The 20,208-nt window shown below is 44.6% G+C and overlaps 3 protein-coding genes across 3 annotated transcripts; all 3 read right to left on the reverse strand.

Annotated features, from left to right (window-relative positions):
* Positions 1-825: 825 nt before the first annotated feature.
* On the reverse strand, positions 826-2,006 carry LOC127313901 (probable CCR4-associated factor 1 homolog 11). The gene has a single exon (XM_051344383.2). It carries the CDS (start codon positions 1,835-1,837, stop codon positions 974-976), a length of 864 nt encoding a protein of 287 aa, XP_051200343.1. The 5' UTR covers positions 1,838-2,006; the 3' UTR covers positions 826-973.
* A 2,972-nt stretch (positions 2,007-4,978) lies between these two features.
* Positions 4,979-6,896, reverse strand: LOC127313902 (N-(5'-phosphoribosyl)anthranilate isomerase 1, chloroplastic). Its single transcript, XM_051344384.2, has 5 exons — positions 6,742-6,896; positions 6,532-6,591; positions 6,015-6,361; positions 5,769-5,929; positions 4,979-5,307 (listed from the first exon to the last, which is right to left on the reverse strand). Exons 2-5 carry the CDS (start codon positions 6,587-6,589, stop codon positions 5,079-5,081), a joined length of 795 nt encoding a protein of 264 aa, XP_051200344.1. The 5' UTR covers positions 6,590-6,591; positions 6,742-6,896; the 3' UTR covers positions 4,979-5,078.
* Positions 6,897-16,133: 9,237 nt separating this feature from the next.
* On the reverse strand, positions 16,134-19,323 carry LOC127313903 (reticulon-like protein B2). The gene is made up of 5 exons (XM_051344386.2): positions 18,961-19,323; positions 17,000-17,180; positions 16,780-16,921; positions 16,624-16,693; positions 16,134-16,540 (listed from the first exon to the last, which is right to left on the reverse strand). Exons 1-5 carry the CDS (start codon positions 19,199-19,201, stop codon positions 16,371-16,373), a joined length of 804 nt encoding a protein of 267 aa, XP_051200346.1. The 5' UTR covers positions 19,202-19,323; the 3' UTR covers positions 16,134-16,370.
* Positions 19,324-20,208: the final 885 nt, after the last annotated feature.

A 20,208-nucleotide genomic window follows, 5' to 3' on the forward strand; every position in this document is an offset into this window, starting at 1 on the left:
TTATTACAAAAGTATGAACAGAGGACGATGTCATTGACCTTGTTGCCTTCGAGATCGATGACCATGCCCATCTCCTACACAACCCATCGTTCAGCGTGCTCATGTGTCATTCGTAGAACAACATCTGTCGACAAGCACGTCCATTCCATCGCAGCTGCGCCTCCTCCTTCAACTTCTTTGACGGCCATTGCAGTGTGATCTTCTGCGTGGGGAGCTCGAGGAAAAGGTGCCCGGTGGTGGTGACATGGAGGCATCTTCTCTTTCTTCTAGAGGAGCGGTGGTGGCGGCCGAAAGGTGACAACTCTGGACTCCTTAGAAAACGATCTTGACGAAACTCCATCACGACGATCTTAACGAGTCTCCCGGTACCTCACCTTGGTACCACCTCTCCCATCAACGATCATCCACCTTCATCGCCTCGCCGACTACAGCACTCTAATATTTCTTCTGTGTCGCTCTGCCGAGCAACGATCACCCGCCGCTTCCGCTTCCCTAACGACGGCACACCGCTGTCTCCACCTGACCGCTCTGCTGAGTGACGGTCATCCACCCCGATGCGCTTTTAGGATTGCCTCCTCGAGTCAAACATGCATCCTCGACCTACTCTCTGATTACAATTGTTAGTTGTGCCCCTACCGCCATGCACACGTTACAAGAGGTAAGGATCCAAGCACAGAGCTTTGTCGATTTCAGCTGGCTTGACCTGCACATCCCCTACCTGAACCGAATCGACGAGCAGACACAAGCCACGAGAAAACATATGTTTTTCCTCTGCCCGTAGGCTTCATCGGTTTTTTTTTTTTTTGATTTTTTATTTATAGCACACAATAGGCGGCTGCTTGACATGGTACAAGGAAACCAAAAAAAAAAAAAAAAACACAAACCGGCTAGCACTAATCCTAGACTTGACACGAACTTGTACTAGACTCAGACTAGGGCATCGATCGATCGTTGGTGTGTGTGTCCGATCGAACTAGTGATGCAGGCCTTGAAGCAGGCCTCTGTATCTGCTGACCTTGCCTCGGAGCTCTCCGTCCTCCAAGCTCCTGAACACCTGCAGCGCGCGCACGCCGGCGGCAGCAGCGAGCCTCGGGCTATTCCAGGGCGGATGGAAGCCGAGGTGGGCGGCGATGCGCTCCAGCCCAACGGGCAACTTCGGGCACTCGGCGGCCATCCCCGCGACGTCGTAGACCTGGTCGCCGAGGAAGTGCCGCACCGCGCCGACGAACCCGGCCAAGTCGTTCGGGAGCGGGCAGCCACCGGTGACGATCTTGAGCAGGTACGCGACATGGTACGCACCGGTGTAGGTGACCCACGACAGGCCGCGCCAGGGCCCGATGAGGCCTGAGTAATTCAGCAGCATGGCGCCGAGGCTCCAGGAGTCGATGCCGTGGTTCGCGAACGTGTCCACGTCGAGGCCACGACCGGCGAGGTAGGCTAGGGAGTTCGCGTCGTGCGGATCAGAGTGGCGGCGGAAGTCCCGGAGGTTGAACTCCCAAGCTTCGCTCTTGCCGTCGCGGTCGCAGACGGCGATCCCGACCTGGAGCGGCTTGAGGGCGTCCACGTTGGCCTTGAGGATGGGGTAGCGCTTCTCGTCGGTGAGGGCGTCCTGGTCCTTGCCGGGATGGTGGACGAGGCCCGGGTAGTGCACGTTGACGGCGACGTACCGGGCGCCCTCGGCAAAGTGGCGGAGCCTGGCCGCCTCTTGGTGGAAGCTCCAGGCCCACACGGGGTGCACCAGGACGGGGACGTGTGGCGCCGGCATGGGGACGGGGTGGTCCGTGGTCTGCGGCGGAGGCACGCGGCAAGCCGGCGGCGGCGGAAACATCGAAAACATGACTCGACTGTGCGTTGCTGTTGTTTTGCTTTCGAAGATCTTCCGCTGCTATTGTGTCAACCTCTTCTGGAGTTCTGAGTATATATAGTACTCCGTAGTACTCTCTGAACAATTGTAGCGAGAATCGGACGTACACACGGTCCGGGTCGGATGGTAATCGGTGAGCAAATCGATTTCCATGGGAAATACGGAGTCGCACAAGACAGTATAGAATCAAGTATATATGTACTCCGTATGTGTTAGAACTCACTACGATGCCGTGTTTGGTTCAGATTAGAAGACTCGACTAACCGATTCGTTTTGGTGCCAGAAGAAACAGAGAGACGTGGCTTGTGGGCTCGTGTGGCGATCCATCGCATCGTTTCTGTTGGAATTTGTGGCTTTAATATTTTACCTATTTACTACCTTATTATACTTCTGAAATTAAAATAAAATATATTCATGAATAACACGGAACAATTGAACCGGAATTGTAGTTAAGAAAATATATTTAAGTAAGCTGGTACGGCTCTACTAGAACGGTATTACTAGAACGGTGTATATGCGTATGCTGCAATTATGTCCGGGATGAGTATAGTGTGGAATGTCAGGTTGTCGATAGAATTGGCTCTATGGATTGTTAAAGCATGTGAATTTAATTTTAAATTTAAACTCGATGCACGACTCACACATACATATTTAGAACCTAATTGGTTAACAGTTGGGCTCACTAGATGACTGTTAATGATTATGGTTGATTTAACAAGTTATTGAGTTCTATCTGAAAATAGATGAAAACTTCCGGAGTTTGGAGTCTATATAAAGATACTTAGAGCATCTCTAACAGACATTCTATAAAGCGATACGCTCGAAAAACCGCCTATTTAGCGCAAGAAGCGAAACCGGTGCTCCAGCAAACGCTGTAAAATCGTGCCTGGGGCAAAAAAATTTAGGCGCGCGGGATATTGCGGCATCGCGTGAGTCAAATTTGGTGCGCCGGCTCCAGCGCGCTGGAAAATGCGAGGCTGAGCGCAAAGAGCCACTACCGAGCTAAAACATCCACACGCTCGCGCCGCCACCCCACTCCATTTCCGCCAAGCTTGTCAGACGATCGAGCCCCGCTAAATAAGTCGCAACACGACTCCTGCCACGGCAGTTCCCCAGCGTCCTACGGCCACCTCGCGGCCGCCCGACGTTCACCGCCACCGACGGCTTGGATCGTTCGATTTTAGCGTGGCGCGGCGCCGACACTAGGCGCCACAAGGTGTTTGGTGAAACCATTGCAAGTTATGTATCACTGCCGACTTGCCGCTATTTTTCACGAGTGTTGTGCTAGTTCAAAGAATTTATTAGATGAATTCCGAATTATGTGGATGAGTTCCTCCTACCATTCTTCTGATGAAGAATGGGATCTTGAAGTAAAAAAGAAATATAGCTTTGGTATTGGCTATGGCCAAGATTGTGTGATCATTTACGCTTGTATGATACATCATGCACGCTTGTGTGATCATGCATAACATGATCATCGAAGATTAGAGTGGCCAAGATTTAGACTACTTCTGCTACGATTTAATGGGACGACCAGTGTGAGTGTATAGGAGAGAATAGAGGGTGGCCTGCTTCATTGTGTCATATCATTCAATTCGACAAACTGATGTGCATGATGATCTTGAAAAGGATCTTATCGAGGAGTGGTGGGCATGGAACGGCCGCCAAAACAATTAGTTTTATTTTTGTATGCTTGTTTTATTGTTGTAGGACTATCTGATGTATTGTTCAGAAACTATTTGTTGTATCGAGGAACTATTTATTTGTGTTGTAAAAATAACTAAACTATCTATTGTTGATTTTTTGTATGTGTTTGATATTTGTTGTTCTATGTTTGTGTATGTTTGGTGTTTGTGCTGCCGCGCGCTGCATTATATAGCGTCTGATTTGCTGCGCGCACCATTTTATAGTGCCCGGAAAAAGCTGAGCACAACCACGCGCCAACTGAACTGGCACTTTAAAATATTTTTACCGATAAAGCTATTAGTGTCGAGTGAGCTCATATTGGCTAAAGTGAAAAATATGAAAATGGTAGAGAAATTCGGCATGGTCCTCACAAAACCTCCATAGTACCTAACAAGTCAAGTCTTATGGCGGTCAGCGCTGGCCGCCCGATTTAGGTAGAAATTGGACTTCCCGCCCAACATACGAATTACGATCAACATGAAACGTGGCATCTGGCCCGTCCAACCATGTTCATCTCAGCATACCGTCCACTCGCATAGCAAAAATTTGCGCTATCACAAAATCATGGTAACAATTTTTCCAGGAAGGCATCAAAACAATGAAAAGAAGTCAAGCAATATTTTGAAAACACCAATGCATCCCAAATGATGTGACTGTTTAAAGATGATTCTCCACACAGGCAACAGCCCATACCAGAACACTTTTCTGTTTCTATCCCGCCACATCTCTCTCCAAGGAGACCAATAGGAGCAGCGACTGAATCATCTTTTTAACATGTTCAGAAGCCGTTTCACTAGCAACCGAACTCCAAACCTCATCAAATGTTGCTTTGTCGCCTCCAGAGGTTTGGGTTGAGGGAGGAACAGCCCTGCCATAATGATACCAGGCACCAGATACACAAGAGACAGGAAGACAAAGGACAGGAACAAATGGCAAGCAGACTCGAGCTCCCGGTTGCACATCTGACAAAAGTAGCAGTTTGGCAAGCTTCTGCGCAACAGCCGATCAGCACACTACAGACGGTTCTGAAGGAGCGAACCAAGAGAAGACCTTGCAGAGCAACAGAGCCCAGACCTGCCACATGAGCTTCTTCAAGGCAGAACCGCAATGGCCATCGAACTGCAGGTGGTAGGCGACTTAGCTGAGTAGCAATTTCAACTTCATGTTCCCTGAGCTGCAGAGAACTATCCGAACTGAGGCAACCTTTTCGGATTCACTCCACCTTGCATCTTTGTGCGAGCTAGGCCACGTCAAGTCCTTAGACTGTTTGATGTGATTAGTACTTTTTGTAATATTGGTCGAGTTTTGCCAGCCTGGTGGCTCGCCACTTACACTGTTAATGACGATGAAGAAGAGAAGGCTGTCATCAATCTAACTGTACATGCTCTACACAGTAGTATGATTGGTCAAATGAACAATAAGAAACTAAGCTCCAAAGTTGTTCATTGCTATAATTCAGGACAGCTTATTTGCAAATTTGTTCACAAACTGAATCACGAAGATATAAGGTTCAGTCTAAACACAGACCTCACTGGGAACTCAAAGATTGTACACTTCTCATGAAGGACGATATTCTATTCGGGTCCTTACTTATACCATCAGTAGAACATATTCCACTGCTAACATCCACGCCATTTGGTTTTAGAGCAGAAGCGGCTTGGCAAACATTATCCGCATGAAGGCCTCCTGCTAACAGCCAGCCATTCTTGCTTTTGGCTGGCGGCATTCGAAATTTCTCCCAGTTGAATCCTTTGCCACTGCAAACAGATACAGAACGATTTAAAATACCTATAAATTTCAGATCAATATATGTTTCCAGACAAAAATAATTACATAGTAATAATATTCGTGCGAACAAATGTAAAAGAAAAGGTAGGTTTGTGAGGAAGTATATCAGAGGAAGCAATATTCGTGCGTCCGTGTCCACACACACACTAGTACTTGCCTTGGGTCATGCACTTTGCAACAGAGCACACAAGTGTGTGTGCACTCTGTTTAAAGATTGACTCGATGATGTCTATCCTACGAACCAAACCCCCGCAGCCGCAGGACCGCTATTCGGACTACTAGACCCTCAGAGAATCCATTGTAAGAGAAATGCTGCTCTTCTTTGGTTGGTAATTGGTATGTTAAATAAGAGCTTCACTAGTCCCCATTGTTAACTAACTACAACAACAACAAACATTATGATAGCAACAGAATGAGCAACATTATGTACCTTCCACCCTCCGCACTATCCACCAAAAACCAGTCAATGGCATATTCTTCGCTGGGAGGAGAATTGATAAGTTTTCCATCCCCATCAGCATTCAAAACGTATACAATTCGGTTGTTCTTGGCAAGAGCAGGAAGTAGTGCTCGAGAGCTATCTCCATGAAGCTGTGTAAATGCAACAGATCAGTAAAGCTTAAGCACAAATGCCCATTGTAGGTCTACCAAGTAAAAAAGCTCTGGGAAAATGTACCTGAATTAGTTCAAGGTTGCATGAATCGGATAACCTTAAGATGGTCTCTTCGTCGTCATCGACAAACACACCAACAGGTTCAGCGCCGTAAGACTTTGCTACTCTAGATATTTCTTTGGCTTCTGACAGCTGGACAGATCGCTTGGAGTTGGGCCAAAGAATCATCCCGATAAGTTTAGCTCCAGCCTTTGCAGCACATTCTGCGTCTCTAGCAGATGTGATGCCACACATTTTGACTACGGGCTCGTTTCTTGCCGCATCCCCCGCACTGGAAGTTAAGGAAATGGAAGGGCTAGCTCGTTTGCTGGACGAATATTGCATTTTAACTAGAGACAACCTTGGACGCCCTGAACAAAGGAAATGAGGGTAAGAATTAAGCATAGTTGGGAATCATGGTGAGGCTGGGAGTTCTAGTTTCTACTGGTAAACCCCAAGAAGTGCCAAACTTGCAGTAACCAAAAAGCACCCGACAAAGCGGCCCGAATGGATGAACATAGAAGGGCCAGAAAAGACTCACCTTTGCACGAAGGAGTGGCCACCCGAAGCGGATGCTTGGTTGAGAACGCTGTCGACATGGCTGTTACAAAGCACAATAAAAAGGAACATGTAAGGTTTTGGGTCGCACAAACAGGGCACACAGCGAGTAGAACGCAGCGGCACAAGCATTTTATCGAACAGGTGCCGTGCAACCTGGGTGACTAGAAAAATCGACCGCTAACAATCGAACCTGAGGAGGAGGAGGAGGGGCCGCCGGGAGCGCCTGGTTGGGCAATCTGCAATCCAGATGCAAGCAGCTCTGCTCTGCGGTCCCTCGACGGCGTGGACAAGCGACGAGAAACGGAATTTAAACGAGGAATGAAGAAAGGAAAGCAGCAGCCCCCGTCCGGCCAGTAGTGCCGTACCGCCACCGTTGTGTCGCTCACCTACCGCTCACGTGGCTGAAATTGACTTATCAAAAAAAAAAAAACGTGCCTGAAATTGATCTCCACCAGTAAAAGAAATAATGTCCTCATTTCAAATTAACTGAAATTCTAATGAACCAAAAGGTAACTTCCAACTGAATTTGTAAAAATGTATCCATAATACCACATGAAATTATTTCTTTTACAATCATACTCCCTCCTGCCCATTTTATATTGTGCATAATTTTTCGTGCAAGTCAAACTGTGTAAACTTTGATCAAGATATAGATAATAATACAAAGATCTACCATGTCAAATGCATATAATATGAAAATATATTTCATAACAATTCTAAAAATATTATTATTTTATTGTATATGTTTATATTTTTATCAATATAGATGATTAAACTTTACTAAGTTTGACTATGACCAAAGCTTATATGCAACCTATTTTGGGCAGAAGAAAGTAATAAGATAATCTATTCGTCCCATCCAAATATAAGTCTTGTTAGACTAAAATAGCGTACCAAAACATATTATAGTTGGGAACAGAGTTAGTGTGTGATACTCTAGTCATGGGGGGACCTCTCTGACCCTCGCGTCGCTCGCATAGGGCAGCTCGGGCGACACCCTAGCCCTCCCCCCTCGCACCACCACCACTTACCCACACCCCTGCTCCCTCGCATCTCCCCGCCGATGGTAGGCCATTCCCATGTAGTGTCCCGGCAAATGGCGGGCTCTCATCTTCGAGCGAGTCTAGCAATGACGGGGCTTTCTCTTCCTCGCGTGGTAGAATCTCCAGCCGGAGCTTCGCGGCAGCCTTGGATGATGCAACTCATTTGACGGAGATGGACGCCAGGGCGGTGGACCCGAACTTCTTCGGTGACCTTGGCGATCGATGTGGCTGCAAGGGCAGCACGACGCCCGGTTCGGGGAACTTGGTACATCTCAGCCCCCCATCTTCGTGTGGTGCAGGTGGTCTTCGCGGTGCCCGCTGAGATCTCAGGTCTGTTGTTGGGAGTTGACAGATGGCGGCGTGGGGGCCTACCGATCTGCCCAATAAATTGAAGGATGCGATCCTTGGGTTCTTATGAAGCCAAGAGCCCAAGACAGTGTTCTGCTTGATGCCAACCCTCATTGATCTGGCCCATGCATACCTGGCCATGGGAAGCCCGACCCGGCCCGAATTTTCCGGGCTTGGGCCAGCCCGAGCATGTCTGTGGATCGGGTCTGGGTCGAAGATTTAGGCCCAGTGGTCGGGCCAGGCCTGGGTCTGAAAAATGTGTGAAATAGGGAAGCGTCCCGTCCTGAGGCCCGAGGCCCGACGGGCTTTTGTAGTGATGGGCCGAGCTTGGGCCTGAAAGTTTGGCTCGATGGTCGGGCCGGGCCTGGCCTGGGCCTGGGTTTTTTTTGCGTCGGGCTTTGTTAGGCCCGGCCCGAAGAATGCTCAGGTATAGGCTCATGACATGTTTCGGAAGGCTCCGCTGACGATCTCCTTTGGGCGTAGATTGCTGGATCGTATATGATTTCGTTGTGTGCATCCATATTTATAAGTGTGCGACTTCAGGAGGTAGTGATGTGAATATTCGTTGTCAGTTGCCATCATGGGACATGTCGGTTTTCGATTTCCATGGAGGAGACAATAGTGGAAAATATGGCAGCTAGGGTCTAAGGTCTAGTAATGATGGACTGAGTCTTCATGGAGAAGAGGACTTTTCTTTGTGTTTCTTGTATTGCAACAGTCGGCAAGCGGGCAGCAACATAGGTGGAGTACATAATCTTATCTTTCTAGGTGAAAATGTAAGGCCTGATCTTAATTGGTTGTGCATGACAATAGTATTATTGAAGGCATTGTTTTGAGAGAACGTATTTGCTCCAAGCTGAAAATTCAAAGTCCGATCTTAATTGATTGTGCATGACAATGTTCTTGTTAAAGGTAATATTTTGAGAGCGCGGACTCTAGGTGATATCTTGGGTGTTGCAGCAACAAGGTTTTGATCACTGTAGATGGATCTTTTATTTATTTTTTCCTTGTTTTTTAGTAGGAATGTGCGCATCCGTAACATTTTTCGAACACTTTGTTGTTGCAGAGAGGCGGGGAGTATTTGATATGTTCACAATATTAAAATACATTCCCTTTTCGGAAAAAATGTGATACTCCCACTATCCTAAAATATGTTGCATATAAATTTTAGTTAAAGTTAAACTTTACAATTTAGATCGACAATATAGCAAAAAGTGTTATTATCTATGATATAAAATGTATATAATATGAATTTATATTTCACTGTGATTTGAATATTATTGATTTCAAATTATAATTTTTTAATGTTTTATTATATAATTAATCAAACTTATAAAGTTTGATTTTTATTTTATTATATAATCAATCAAACTTTACAAAGTTTAACTTTTACGTAAAATTATGCGTTACGTAGATTGGAACAGAAGGAGTACGTGGTGTCCTACGCATATAACATTTTCTATTTCTCATGTGTCTCAGCTTCAAACAAGGAAGTGTAAGGGTATTTATGCCCTCAATATTTTTTTGGTGTTTGGTGAATACAAGGTTAGAGATTCCGTCAAGATCATCTACAAGTTTATTCCCCTCTCCCTTATGGTGTCGGCTCGTAAACCCAAAAGAAAGGGAAAAGATGAAATGAGGAACGGACTCGAAGCCGAAGTTCGGAGGAGTGCTTCACGATAGCCTGAGCTATGCTATGCGATGGTAGATCTTCTTTTTTCGGTTTTCTCTTAAGTATAGGACCCCGCTCTATTAAGAGGGGATCGAAGTTTTTATTTGACTACTTGGCTCAAATCATCTCCTCTCAATTTTCTATCAAATTTGCCATCTTTTCTCCGCCACATGGTCGCCACCATGGTTCACCTTTTGGTTCTTCTTTGTTCAAAATCCCAAAGATGGTGAAAGTTTGCTCAGTTTTTATCCAAAAGAGGCTCGAAATTTCCTCAGCTCTTCTTTCCAAAAGAAATCAAGGAAAAGTAGCAGAGAACAGCAAATCGGGTTGGTCTAACCAGGGCGCAGGCCGGTCAGACGGGCCGGCCCAGCTTTTTCCTTGGCCCAGCGCTTTCCAGAGAAATGGCCCGATATGACTGGCCCCACAGCCGGTCATACCGGCCAGCCCATCGCGCCTGGCATTCCTCCCGCACGCAAGCTGTCGCTGCGCTGCCTCGCATCCATCACGACGCCCACACGAGAGCTGCTCCCGCTCTGTATTTCCTCCGCTCGCCCGCTGGCCGCTGTGCCTCGGACTCCGGCTGCGCGTTCGGTTAATATGGTTAATTCGGTTCGGTTAATTCGGTTATACGGTAAATACAGTTTCAATACTTTGGTTAATACGGTTACGTATTAAAATACGGTACGGTTTCGGTAATAACCATTAAATTTCGGTTCGGTTTCGGTAATAACCAAATTAACCAAAGTTGACGCGAATTTTGAAATAAAAACTAACTTTTATGGTCATATATTTCATTTTTGTATTTTGTATGATGATACTAAAGATTTTGGAAAAGAGGGAAACAAGAAATAAAGAAATTTCGGACAAATAATAATATATATGTATTTTGTATGACCATACTAAAGGTTTTGCAAAAGAGGGATAGAAAAAACAAACAAAAAAATTGACCAAGATGAGGCATGCTGTATGTAGGATTTGAACTAGCAACCTATCGAGAGAACAACCAGGGAACAAACCAAAACGCTACAGGAACTAACGTGTAATTAACTCACTTTACGTGTTATATTAACGATCTGAGCGAAGTTATTCTGGCCTAGAGTGCGCGATTCTATGCTAGGCTAGACGTTCGGTTTCTTTCGGTTTAACCACGGTTTTTCGGTTAAAAACCGAATTAACCGAAGTTCTTTCGGTTTGATATTTTGCTAACTGAAACCTAACCATAAAACCATAAAAACTGAAATTCGGTTTCGGTTAGGTTTTTTTCGGTTCGGTTTTCATTTTCGGTTCGGTTATGTGCAGTCGGACCTCGGACCCCCCGCCCGTTGTCCCCTGGTTGGCCGGCCGTTGACCCTTATTCCTCTCCCATCACCAGGCCCGAGAGCAAGTTTAATAGTATAGCTAACATTTAGCTATAAAATTAGTCATAGTGGGAGTAACAAATAGTAGTGTCGTACTCTATGTTACTACTTTTATAGTAGTAATGCATAGTAACTTAGATGTAGTATCATGTATGAGTGTATTAATTAATTTTTAGACTCATTCTATTTTGAAAAGTGTGATGTTTGGGCATCCATAGTGCATGTATCTTAGATTGCTCATAGTGGAAGTAACATAGCTAGTAACATCACACATCTCAAGGTATTTTGGTGACATGACATGCTAATAAATGAAGAAAGAGAATGAGATGGTAACTAGCTATGTTACCATAACATCACACACCCCAAATCAAGATGAGTCTACAACATAATAAATGATACAATGCATGACACCACATATAAGTTACTACCCACTATGAAGGTAGTAACCTAGACTACTAACATGACATATGTTACTAGTCTAAGTTATTCCTCACTATGACCAGCCTTACTACTGTATCTAAAGCATTAACTGTCATTTTAGATACAACTCCTCCAGTGCGCACCGTATCTTAGGCTAGCCATAGTGCTAGTATCATAGCTAGTATCATGCATCCTAGCCCCACCAAAAATGCTGATGTGGCAGGTAATTATGGATGAGAGAGGAGATTAGAGTATCATAGGTGGATACTGTATCATAGCGCACATCACGAGAAAAGTTAGTATCAAATAAATCTTATACACAAATTTGTATTGGGATTCTACAAATCAATTAATATAGTAAAACTATGATACTAGTCTATGATACTATGCATTATGGATCTAATATCATAGAAAAGTATCATATACATGATACTACTATATGATACTATCCACTATGGCCAGCTTTAGTCTTGTATCTAAAAGAGCCTTAATCTAATATGCTTTGGGATTAATCATATAGCTTACCGTGTGGTCTACTGGTGGCAGTACAAATATCACTCCAGTTTGCAAAAGCTTGAACCAAACTACACTTGAACTACTAACTGAATATGGGGTCAAATTTATAACTTGTGCATATAAATATTTTGGTATATCTTCAATAAACCTTTTGATGCCTGCACATGGATTGACAAGATAAAAAAAAGTTAGAATCAGTCGCACAGAATGCAGAAACTACCTATTCAGCACCTCCTATTCCAGTAAAATTCGTACTACTACTGTTTACACTTGCCAAAAGAGCTAACAGTATCCCCAAAAAATCACCACATGATACCACTATCTGGTCGTTGTGAATTTGTGATCGGACTGTGAGCAATGCAGGGTTGTGGGTAGCAACAGTTTCGGCCGTAGCTGGGCGGCGAAGACGGAAGCATGGCGAAGGACCAGCAGATTCGTGGTTTCCACGACCATGGCTTCCAAGAGTGGATTATTATCGGACATGCAGATTCAGTCGAACTGGGGAAAGCCATAAACGCATGAACTGGGAAAAAACTCGATGAATTGAGCGGAGAGACAAGCTTGGATCTATATTACTTTCTGCCACAAGACGTCAAGTACCCCAAGAATCGATCTTGCCCAAAAGAGCGGGTACTAGCAAAGAACAGGGATCGATCCACTTCTAGCTCCCTCGTCGGCCACAAGAAAAGCCAGACCCTGATGAGGCTCGACATGACAAATACATCAACGGAAAGTATTTCAAGAAATTCGAACTATACTAAAAAAATATAGTAAATCACAGAGGCAGTCGCTCATCTTGCATGCCGAGAAGGTCAAATGAGTTATTTTCAGTTATGTGTAGATAATTATATTCTCATATGACAACCTAGATAACAAATGATTCTTCTAAGCACCCATGTTTACATGTATTACCTATATATTTGATTGTCTCAATTTGGTCATTTAATAATAAATGGAGGCGCCCGTTGACCAAAAAATGAGTTGCCCTTGTAAGAATATGGAACGGCAAGAAGAAAAATTGCAACAATCTGAAACTGATTATTATAAACTTTTACAGTGTTATACAGAGATGAGAAACAAAATCATTACTGCAAACGCTGAATTTTGATGGAGTCACCGTAACAAGTGGTACCATAATAGCTTATGTAGAGAATCATAAACTGGTTCTGACAACTGCATTACTATAAGATACCTACTTAACTAAGACTCATCAAAGAATCACAAAATAGATATTGTATACATGAATATTTGACACAGGAGTCTGCATACTTGGCATTTCTCGGCTGCAGCTCTGCAGATGAACTGCATACGCACGGCACACATAGCGTCCATCCTATCCAGAGAGAAACCAATGTCGACATGGATTCTGAGAAGAGGAAACCGCCGCCCGGAGAAGATAAGAGGGATTTTTTTTAAACAGGGGATGCGGTCTCGAAGGACCGCGAGCTTTCATTCATTAAGCGGTGGCAGCATAAATTACAAAGAGGGCCCTGCAGAATCTAGAAATTACAGTCAAACCCTTACATTTTGCACAAAGGACCTCGGAAAGAAAATTGGAAAAGCGATCAAGTCCAGCTCCTCCACCATCGCAGATGAGCACGACACAGGCAACCTCAACTCCGCCGGGGACGGAACCACTTGGGGAGGAGAGGCGGGAGCCCACTGCATCGTCGCTAAAAGGCCTCCGTAATGGCATTTGAGCCTGGAGGTTGAAGAAGTCCATCAAGCGCTGGCCGGTGATTCCCGTCGCCAACGCGAGAGGTGGGAGCGGTCGCCTTTCGACTCTGAAGAACGACGGTGAGATCACCGCCGTGATGCATCTCCCCATAGAAGCAAAGCTTCTCCCCTGCTCCTGCATCCGCTCGCCTCCATGACGAGGAAGAAGAAGGGGATCAATCCCTTGAGCAGCAGCAACAGATCTGCAAAGGATAAGCGAGCTTATTTGTGAAGACGTCGCTGGCGCTCCTGCTAGCAAGTCGCAGCTCCACGCCGCCACCACCAGGAAGAGCGTCGCCGACTGCCACCGCACGCCGCTCGGAGACGGTAGCGACAAAATCTCCATCTTCCCAAACGGCATCACGTCAGTCGCCAGACAGGGACAAAACGAGACCTAAACTACAAACCCTAGCTACTACTGTACAGGGGGAAGGGACCCTCACCCAAGCTCAACGCCGGCCGACGCCGGAGAAGAGGAGGGGGAGGAGCCTGCCGGCCCTGGAAAGAGATAACCAGACGGTGGGTGGGAGGGTGGGAGCGAGAGCAGGGAGAAAGAGTAGATAAGAGGGATTTGATCGCACGCAAGACGGGGAAAAAGGGCCGCACGGGATCGAGGGGCGCTTTGATTTGCATCGGTTACAACGCTAAGAGTCGTATCGTCAAGAGGATACGATGGTGCTCTCTCTCCTCCTTAATTATGCCTCCACATCAGCTCTGTAAATACGTGGCATAACTTAGATACGGTACAACGTGGAGCGTTGTGACCGCCCTTATGGTAGCATAGCTAGTTACCATAATCATCTTTTTCTTCATTTAATATCATGTCATGTTATCAATTTACCTAGTTGGCTATGCATGCAGCTCTATGTTACTAGATTAGTTACTCCCACTATGACTAGTCTAAGCCATGTGCCATGTCATCTATAGCTAACATAGAGCCAACATGTATAATAGTGAGCTATAAACATATACTACTTTATCAATGTATGACCCATGTTTCACTCTCACAAAGTGCTTAGGAGCACATGTTAGAGCTGACTCTTGCATGAGAGCCCACTCCTTTTCTCTCTCGTCCTCTCTCTCCACCAACTAAGCATGAATATATTATTTTAATCCTTATAGCCAGCTGACTAGGACTTATTGTACTTACTCTGATGCCCCTGCCCGCGCCGTGCTCGCCTCCCCGCTCGCCCTCCGGTTTTCCCCGCGCCTCGCTCGCACCGCTCGTGCGCCAATGTCGTTGCTGCTGCGCGCGTCGTCACACACTGCTCCCGCCCCGCGCGCGCTTTGCTGCATGCCGCTCGCTCGCATGTTGCCGCATGCTGCGTAGTTAGGTGGGCCGGTATAACCGGCCTATACCGGCCAGTTTCTTTGTTTCATTTGTTTCCAGCCATTTCGGCCCGGTTATACCGACCATGCTCTATTCTGCCCGAATAACACACAAAAACGACTACCTTGCCTATATATGGAAGGGGACGATCTCGTTTTTGTTCACATTGTCTATTCTTTGAGATCTGAATCAAGTTTCTTCTTCTCTAATACTCTCTTGAACTCCACTCCATAAATCCCTTGATCTAGAGAGATTCATCTAACGAAAGTGAGAGAGGATCCATTCATTTGAAAGATCTATTCCTCCTCTCTCATTCCACCAATCAAATTCATGATTTGAGTCTTGTTTCAAGTTTAACCTTCGGTCTTGTTACTCTTGAAGTTTGAGGACTCCTAGGCAGCGGTCGCCGGTGATTGCGGGAATAGTTTGTACGGGATTGGAGATCTCCCTAAGGTCTCCTTCTTCTACTTTGTGGAAGAAGCTCACGGAAAAGACGGTGAGCCTTCGTGGCATTCAGGGTCCTTCGTGGTAACCGCATCGCTCCAACGGTGACTAGCTTCCCCTAAAGGAAGTGAACATCGGGATAAAATCATCGTCTCCGCATCGTATATCACATCATATAGGTTGTTAATCTAGCATTGCTAGAGACCAATTTATTTATCCGCACCAAGCCTAAAACTGCTGAAAAAATGAGTAAAATGTTATATAACCTATTCACCCTCCTCCAGGTTACCCTCTCGATCCTTTCAGGAGGGCTAGTACATTTAGCTTTGAATATGAAATCCATGGATTACCTTTCGGTAGGGTACTCTGTACGTTTCTGAACAGAAGATATTTCGTTTGAACTCTTAAAATATCTTATAGTATTTAGTAATTTACTTGTCGGTGCTTTTGAATGTCTAGCTTTAAAATTACAGGAAGGTTGACCCTCCCAGTTTCTACAATCGTGTCTTCAAATGAGGGCCTAGTATTTTCGTTTCGAATTATCGCCATATGAAATATATGGATCCACCAATTGGTTCATTACTTTGCCCAGGAAAAACTACATTACCTAATATACTGTATTGACTGTTCATCCGAGATCACATGCAAATCTCACAGCACCGCATATTCTGTTGCCCTTTCTGCGTACTCTTTACAGCTACATACCTACATACATGCATACGCATCACAGCAAGATAATAAATAAATTAGTGGCTGTTGCATTCAGCAAGGCTTTCATTTAAGAACATCCACAACACAACATCAGATGTATCTACAAGGAACAGCAGTAGTAGAAACGTAGCATTCGAAAGCTTTTAGGGTCGCATATAGTCATATACAGTAGCTAGATACATGCACAGCACAAGGCAAAGAGCGATATCTTGTGATTACGGAACCACAAACGACCCAGCTGCATGCATGAGAAACAGCCTTCTAGGTGTCCTTCTTTGCCTTCGCTGGTCCCCTGGGTATCTTGCTAAGAACCTTGGTATCCAGCACCTCGTAGTGCTTGCGTGCTTCGGTATGGGCCTTCCCGGCAAAGTGATCCACCTTGTCCTGGTACTTGTCGTACAAGATCGGTATGGTGTGGATCATCAGGACAGCTGGGATCTCAAATGTATCAGTACACTAGCATTTTAACACCAAATTTTCGATAATGGTATGTGAGTTAAAAAAGATGCATTACCAACGTAGACCAGGGTGAGGAAGTCACAGCAGCTTCCTACTTCAGAGAGAACCCAGAGAGCAGCAATGACCTACAGAGCACAAGTTAACTGTTACACAACCCTCAATAAACAAACAAAGTAAAAAACATTGTGTAATTGTGATGGCAGAAGCGTACACCAAGAAACTTCTTCAGATCATGCCCCAGTGCAATCTCCCGAAACAAATGAAGGGCCCTGTTAACGTCGTTGCGCAATGCCCGTGCCACATTCACAGCAGCATCTTCTGATATCTGGATGACAGGAAAATCCGGCGGACTCCTGAAACATAACACTTGTTGTATGATGGAGGCAGTATCAACCAAAACACGGAAAAAAATAACAATATATCTCGCTCACTTCTTGATGAAAGTCATAGCTTTGGACCACAGAAACAAGACAGCCAGGACTCCAATCATCACATGGGATATCAGGGTTAAGAGGTGGTAATCAAGCACTTCAAACAAAATCCACAGGACAGTTGTGCCACCAATCACTACAGCAGTTGTCTTCTTGTCTTTCCATAAGAGTACGTCAGCAGCTGCACAAGATTGTACCAAAACAAACAAATAGAGCCAATCAGAATTGTCATAATGCAGCTATGACTTCATAATTTTGTTTATAATACTGCATGATGCAGTGTCCTCATCATAGATGGATCTGACTGCAGCTAAGTGTGGCTATAGCAAGTGAAGATACTTCACCTTTCTAATGCAAGAAGTATTTCATAAGACCTTGTAAGAGGTTATTAGTAATCAACAGCTTTTTCGCATATCTAGGAGTTTATGGATGTCTCCATCTATCACTTTGTGATCACCAAACAGAGCAAGATAAAAAAGAAAGAGCAGGCATGCGAAGTTTAGGTATGGGATTCTTGATTTCTCAATAATTTGAAGCTTAATTTTAATATAATTTGAAGCTATATTTCGGTGTCCTGTGCCTTGTGTGCTATCATGAATCTCTTTCATAATCCTGGGGTTGAAACTAACACCCTCATGTCTAATCCGGACCTTCCCTTAACTTCCAGAAAACGAACCACCCCCCCCCCCCCCCCCCCTAAATAACAAAGAAACGAGCTTAGCAAGAGAAAAGAGGATGCTTCTCCAAGGATCAGTTATACTTCTGCTAAAATCTAAGGTATATACTTCTAAGGATTCTCTATACAGCATATCAGACACCATTGATTAGATTGTAAAATTGCAAGAAGTTTTTTTAGGCAATAAGGTTCTAGAAGATAATAATGGACACTTAAGCAAAGTGGACCAAGAAGGTCCACAAGTCCATGTGCTTTTTTCCTTTTTGAAAGATGGCTCTCAATCGATGTGGATCTTGATAAAGTAGAATCAATAACACCTAAATTCAAGTGTGGATCCCAGTTAAAATATAATTGATGTTGCCACTTGCAAGAAGTCACCAACAAGAATCATTACGATTCTTCCAGGGTAACACATCACCTATATAAAACTGGATTACAAGCTGGTGATTCCAACAGGTAGGCTCAACTTTCTATTTCACAGTTACCATCATGATAACACCTACTAGTTCAACAAAAAAGCTGCATATAGCTTCAGATTGGAGAAAATTGCTTTCACATACCAATGAAGCTGCATATAGCTTAAGATTCTCTATTAAGAGTAGAAGATAAAACGAGAAGAGGTATGTGCCAACAGCTCGTGAAAGCAACACTTTGTTCAGCCCAGAAGGTAACAAGGAAACGTTCAGTGACAGCACGCCCCATTTATTGACAGAAGTGAGGTAAGTGCGTAGCTTATCTGAAGGCCGAGGCAACTCTAAAGCTAAAAGTCGACCAAAATATGCAGATATTATAGGCGGGTGCTTTCTTGGGGTAACGAAAGATGTCTCCCGATCTCATAAATTCAGACCCAGCGATGTAGACGGATTAAAGATTTTAATGGCTCCTGACCTCATAAATTCAGAACAATCGATGTAGACAGACTGAAGGTTTTAATGGCTCGCGGCCTCAGGCTAAGTTAAGCACCCAACCTCAAATTAGACAAGGACAGTTGTAGGTAATAGAAGAACTAAGGCGATGTTGTTAGAGCAGGCATCATCATGGACTAAAGAAACCAAAAGGAAGCAACCAAATTACCGATCTGGCAAATTGTTAGGTAAACAATTCCGAGCTGAACCACACCACACAGAAATAAATAAATAAATAGAAACCGCCCGCCTGTAGCACAAACTATTATTTGAACAACGAAACGAAATCCAGTAATAATAGTATCAACCAAAAATACTAACGAGAATATTAGCATGGTTTGATACTGCAAGGAAAAGAAAAAGTAGTGGAGAGTTCGTACCTTTACCGCCTCCAAGCACCTTATGCACGGAGGTGTCCTCCCCGAGCAGCTTGAACCCGCGGGACCTCACCGTCGTCTCCGGCGCAGACGCAGACGCAGGCGGCGCCGCCTTCTCCGGCGAGGCCTCGGCCACTTTTTCCGCGGTCGGCTCCACCGACGGCGGCGGTGCCAGGCCTCCCTCGGCGGGCGCTGCCGGGGTGGGCGGGGGCGCGGCGACGGTCTCCTCGGCTGGATCGGCCATGGATTGAGCGGAGCAACCGAAGCTACAGGAAAGCTAAACACGAATTCCCCTCTGCTCCTCTGCTCTCTCGTAAAGCGTGTAGTGTGTGTGTGTGTGGAAGTGTGCCTTGGCTGCCTCTTTTTGGTTGGGTGAAGGAGAGATGGGTGGAGATCTCTAGAATATGAGGAGAGTGGGACGGGCCGTCAGCCGCCGTCACGGCGCGCTGGCGCCTTTCGGTGGTGGAGCAGGTATGTGTACCCGGGAAAAGGCTCATGTAAACACCTTTTTGTAACTTATAAATGAAAATTCTGTGGCATACCAGGAAAAGCACTGAAATATTTTTAAAAATTATCAAAACCTCTTTGATTCAAAGAAATTCATACAAAAATCGGGGATTGCATTTCATGTGATTTTTGTGAGGGCCTTTTTGCGCAATTTCTGTATAAATTTATCGTAATATCCCAAGATTTGGGGTTACAAAAATAGAGAACACCAAAGTGTGCATTGCATTCATGCATAGAAAATCCGGAGAATTTTCGCGCGTTTGTTTAAAACTGTCAAAGGGGTCGAGGTTTCTCTTGCATCGGTGGAATTGAGTTAGTCATCGATGTGAGTGCGACAAATTTCGACATGACCTTTGTGAATTCTTTTGGTTGCGGGAGAAATAATTTGAATTGAGTTTGAAATATGAATTCAAACAAGAATTTGAATTCTAAACAATAATACTATAAAAAAATATTAAAGATAAAACATAATGTAAAATTTTGCAATGGATAAAGAATTTAATCTTTATTACATTTATCATTATACAATTAATTGAAAGTCCCATACAAGAAATCCAAATACAAATAATTCAATACCCTAAAATACAATAAATTACAAGTAAATAAAAGAAATCCTAAATCTAAATCTTCTCAATCTTTCTAGTCTTCTTTTCCTGTAAGATACAAAGAGAACAAAGGCAAACAGAAATAGCATTGGTTAATGTTATTATGTTACCATCACCAGGGTGAGGCATTTTAATTTTG

This window comes from Lolium perenne, chromosome 7 (genome assembly GCF_019359855.2).
Source record: "Lolium perenne isolate Kyuss_39 chromosome 7, Kyuss_2.0, whole genome shotgun sequence".
NCBI lineage: Eukaryota > Viridiplantae > Streptophyta > Magnoliopsida > Poales > Poaceae > Lolium > Lolium perenne.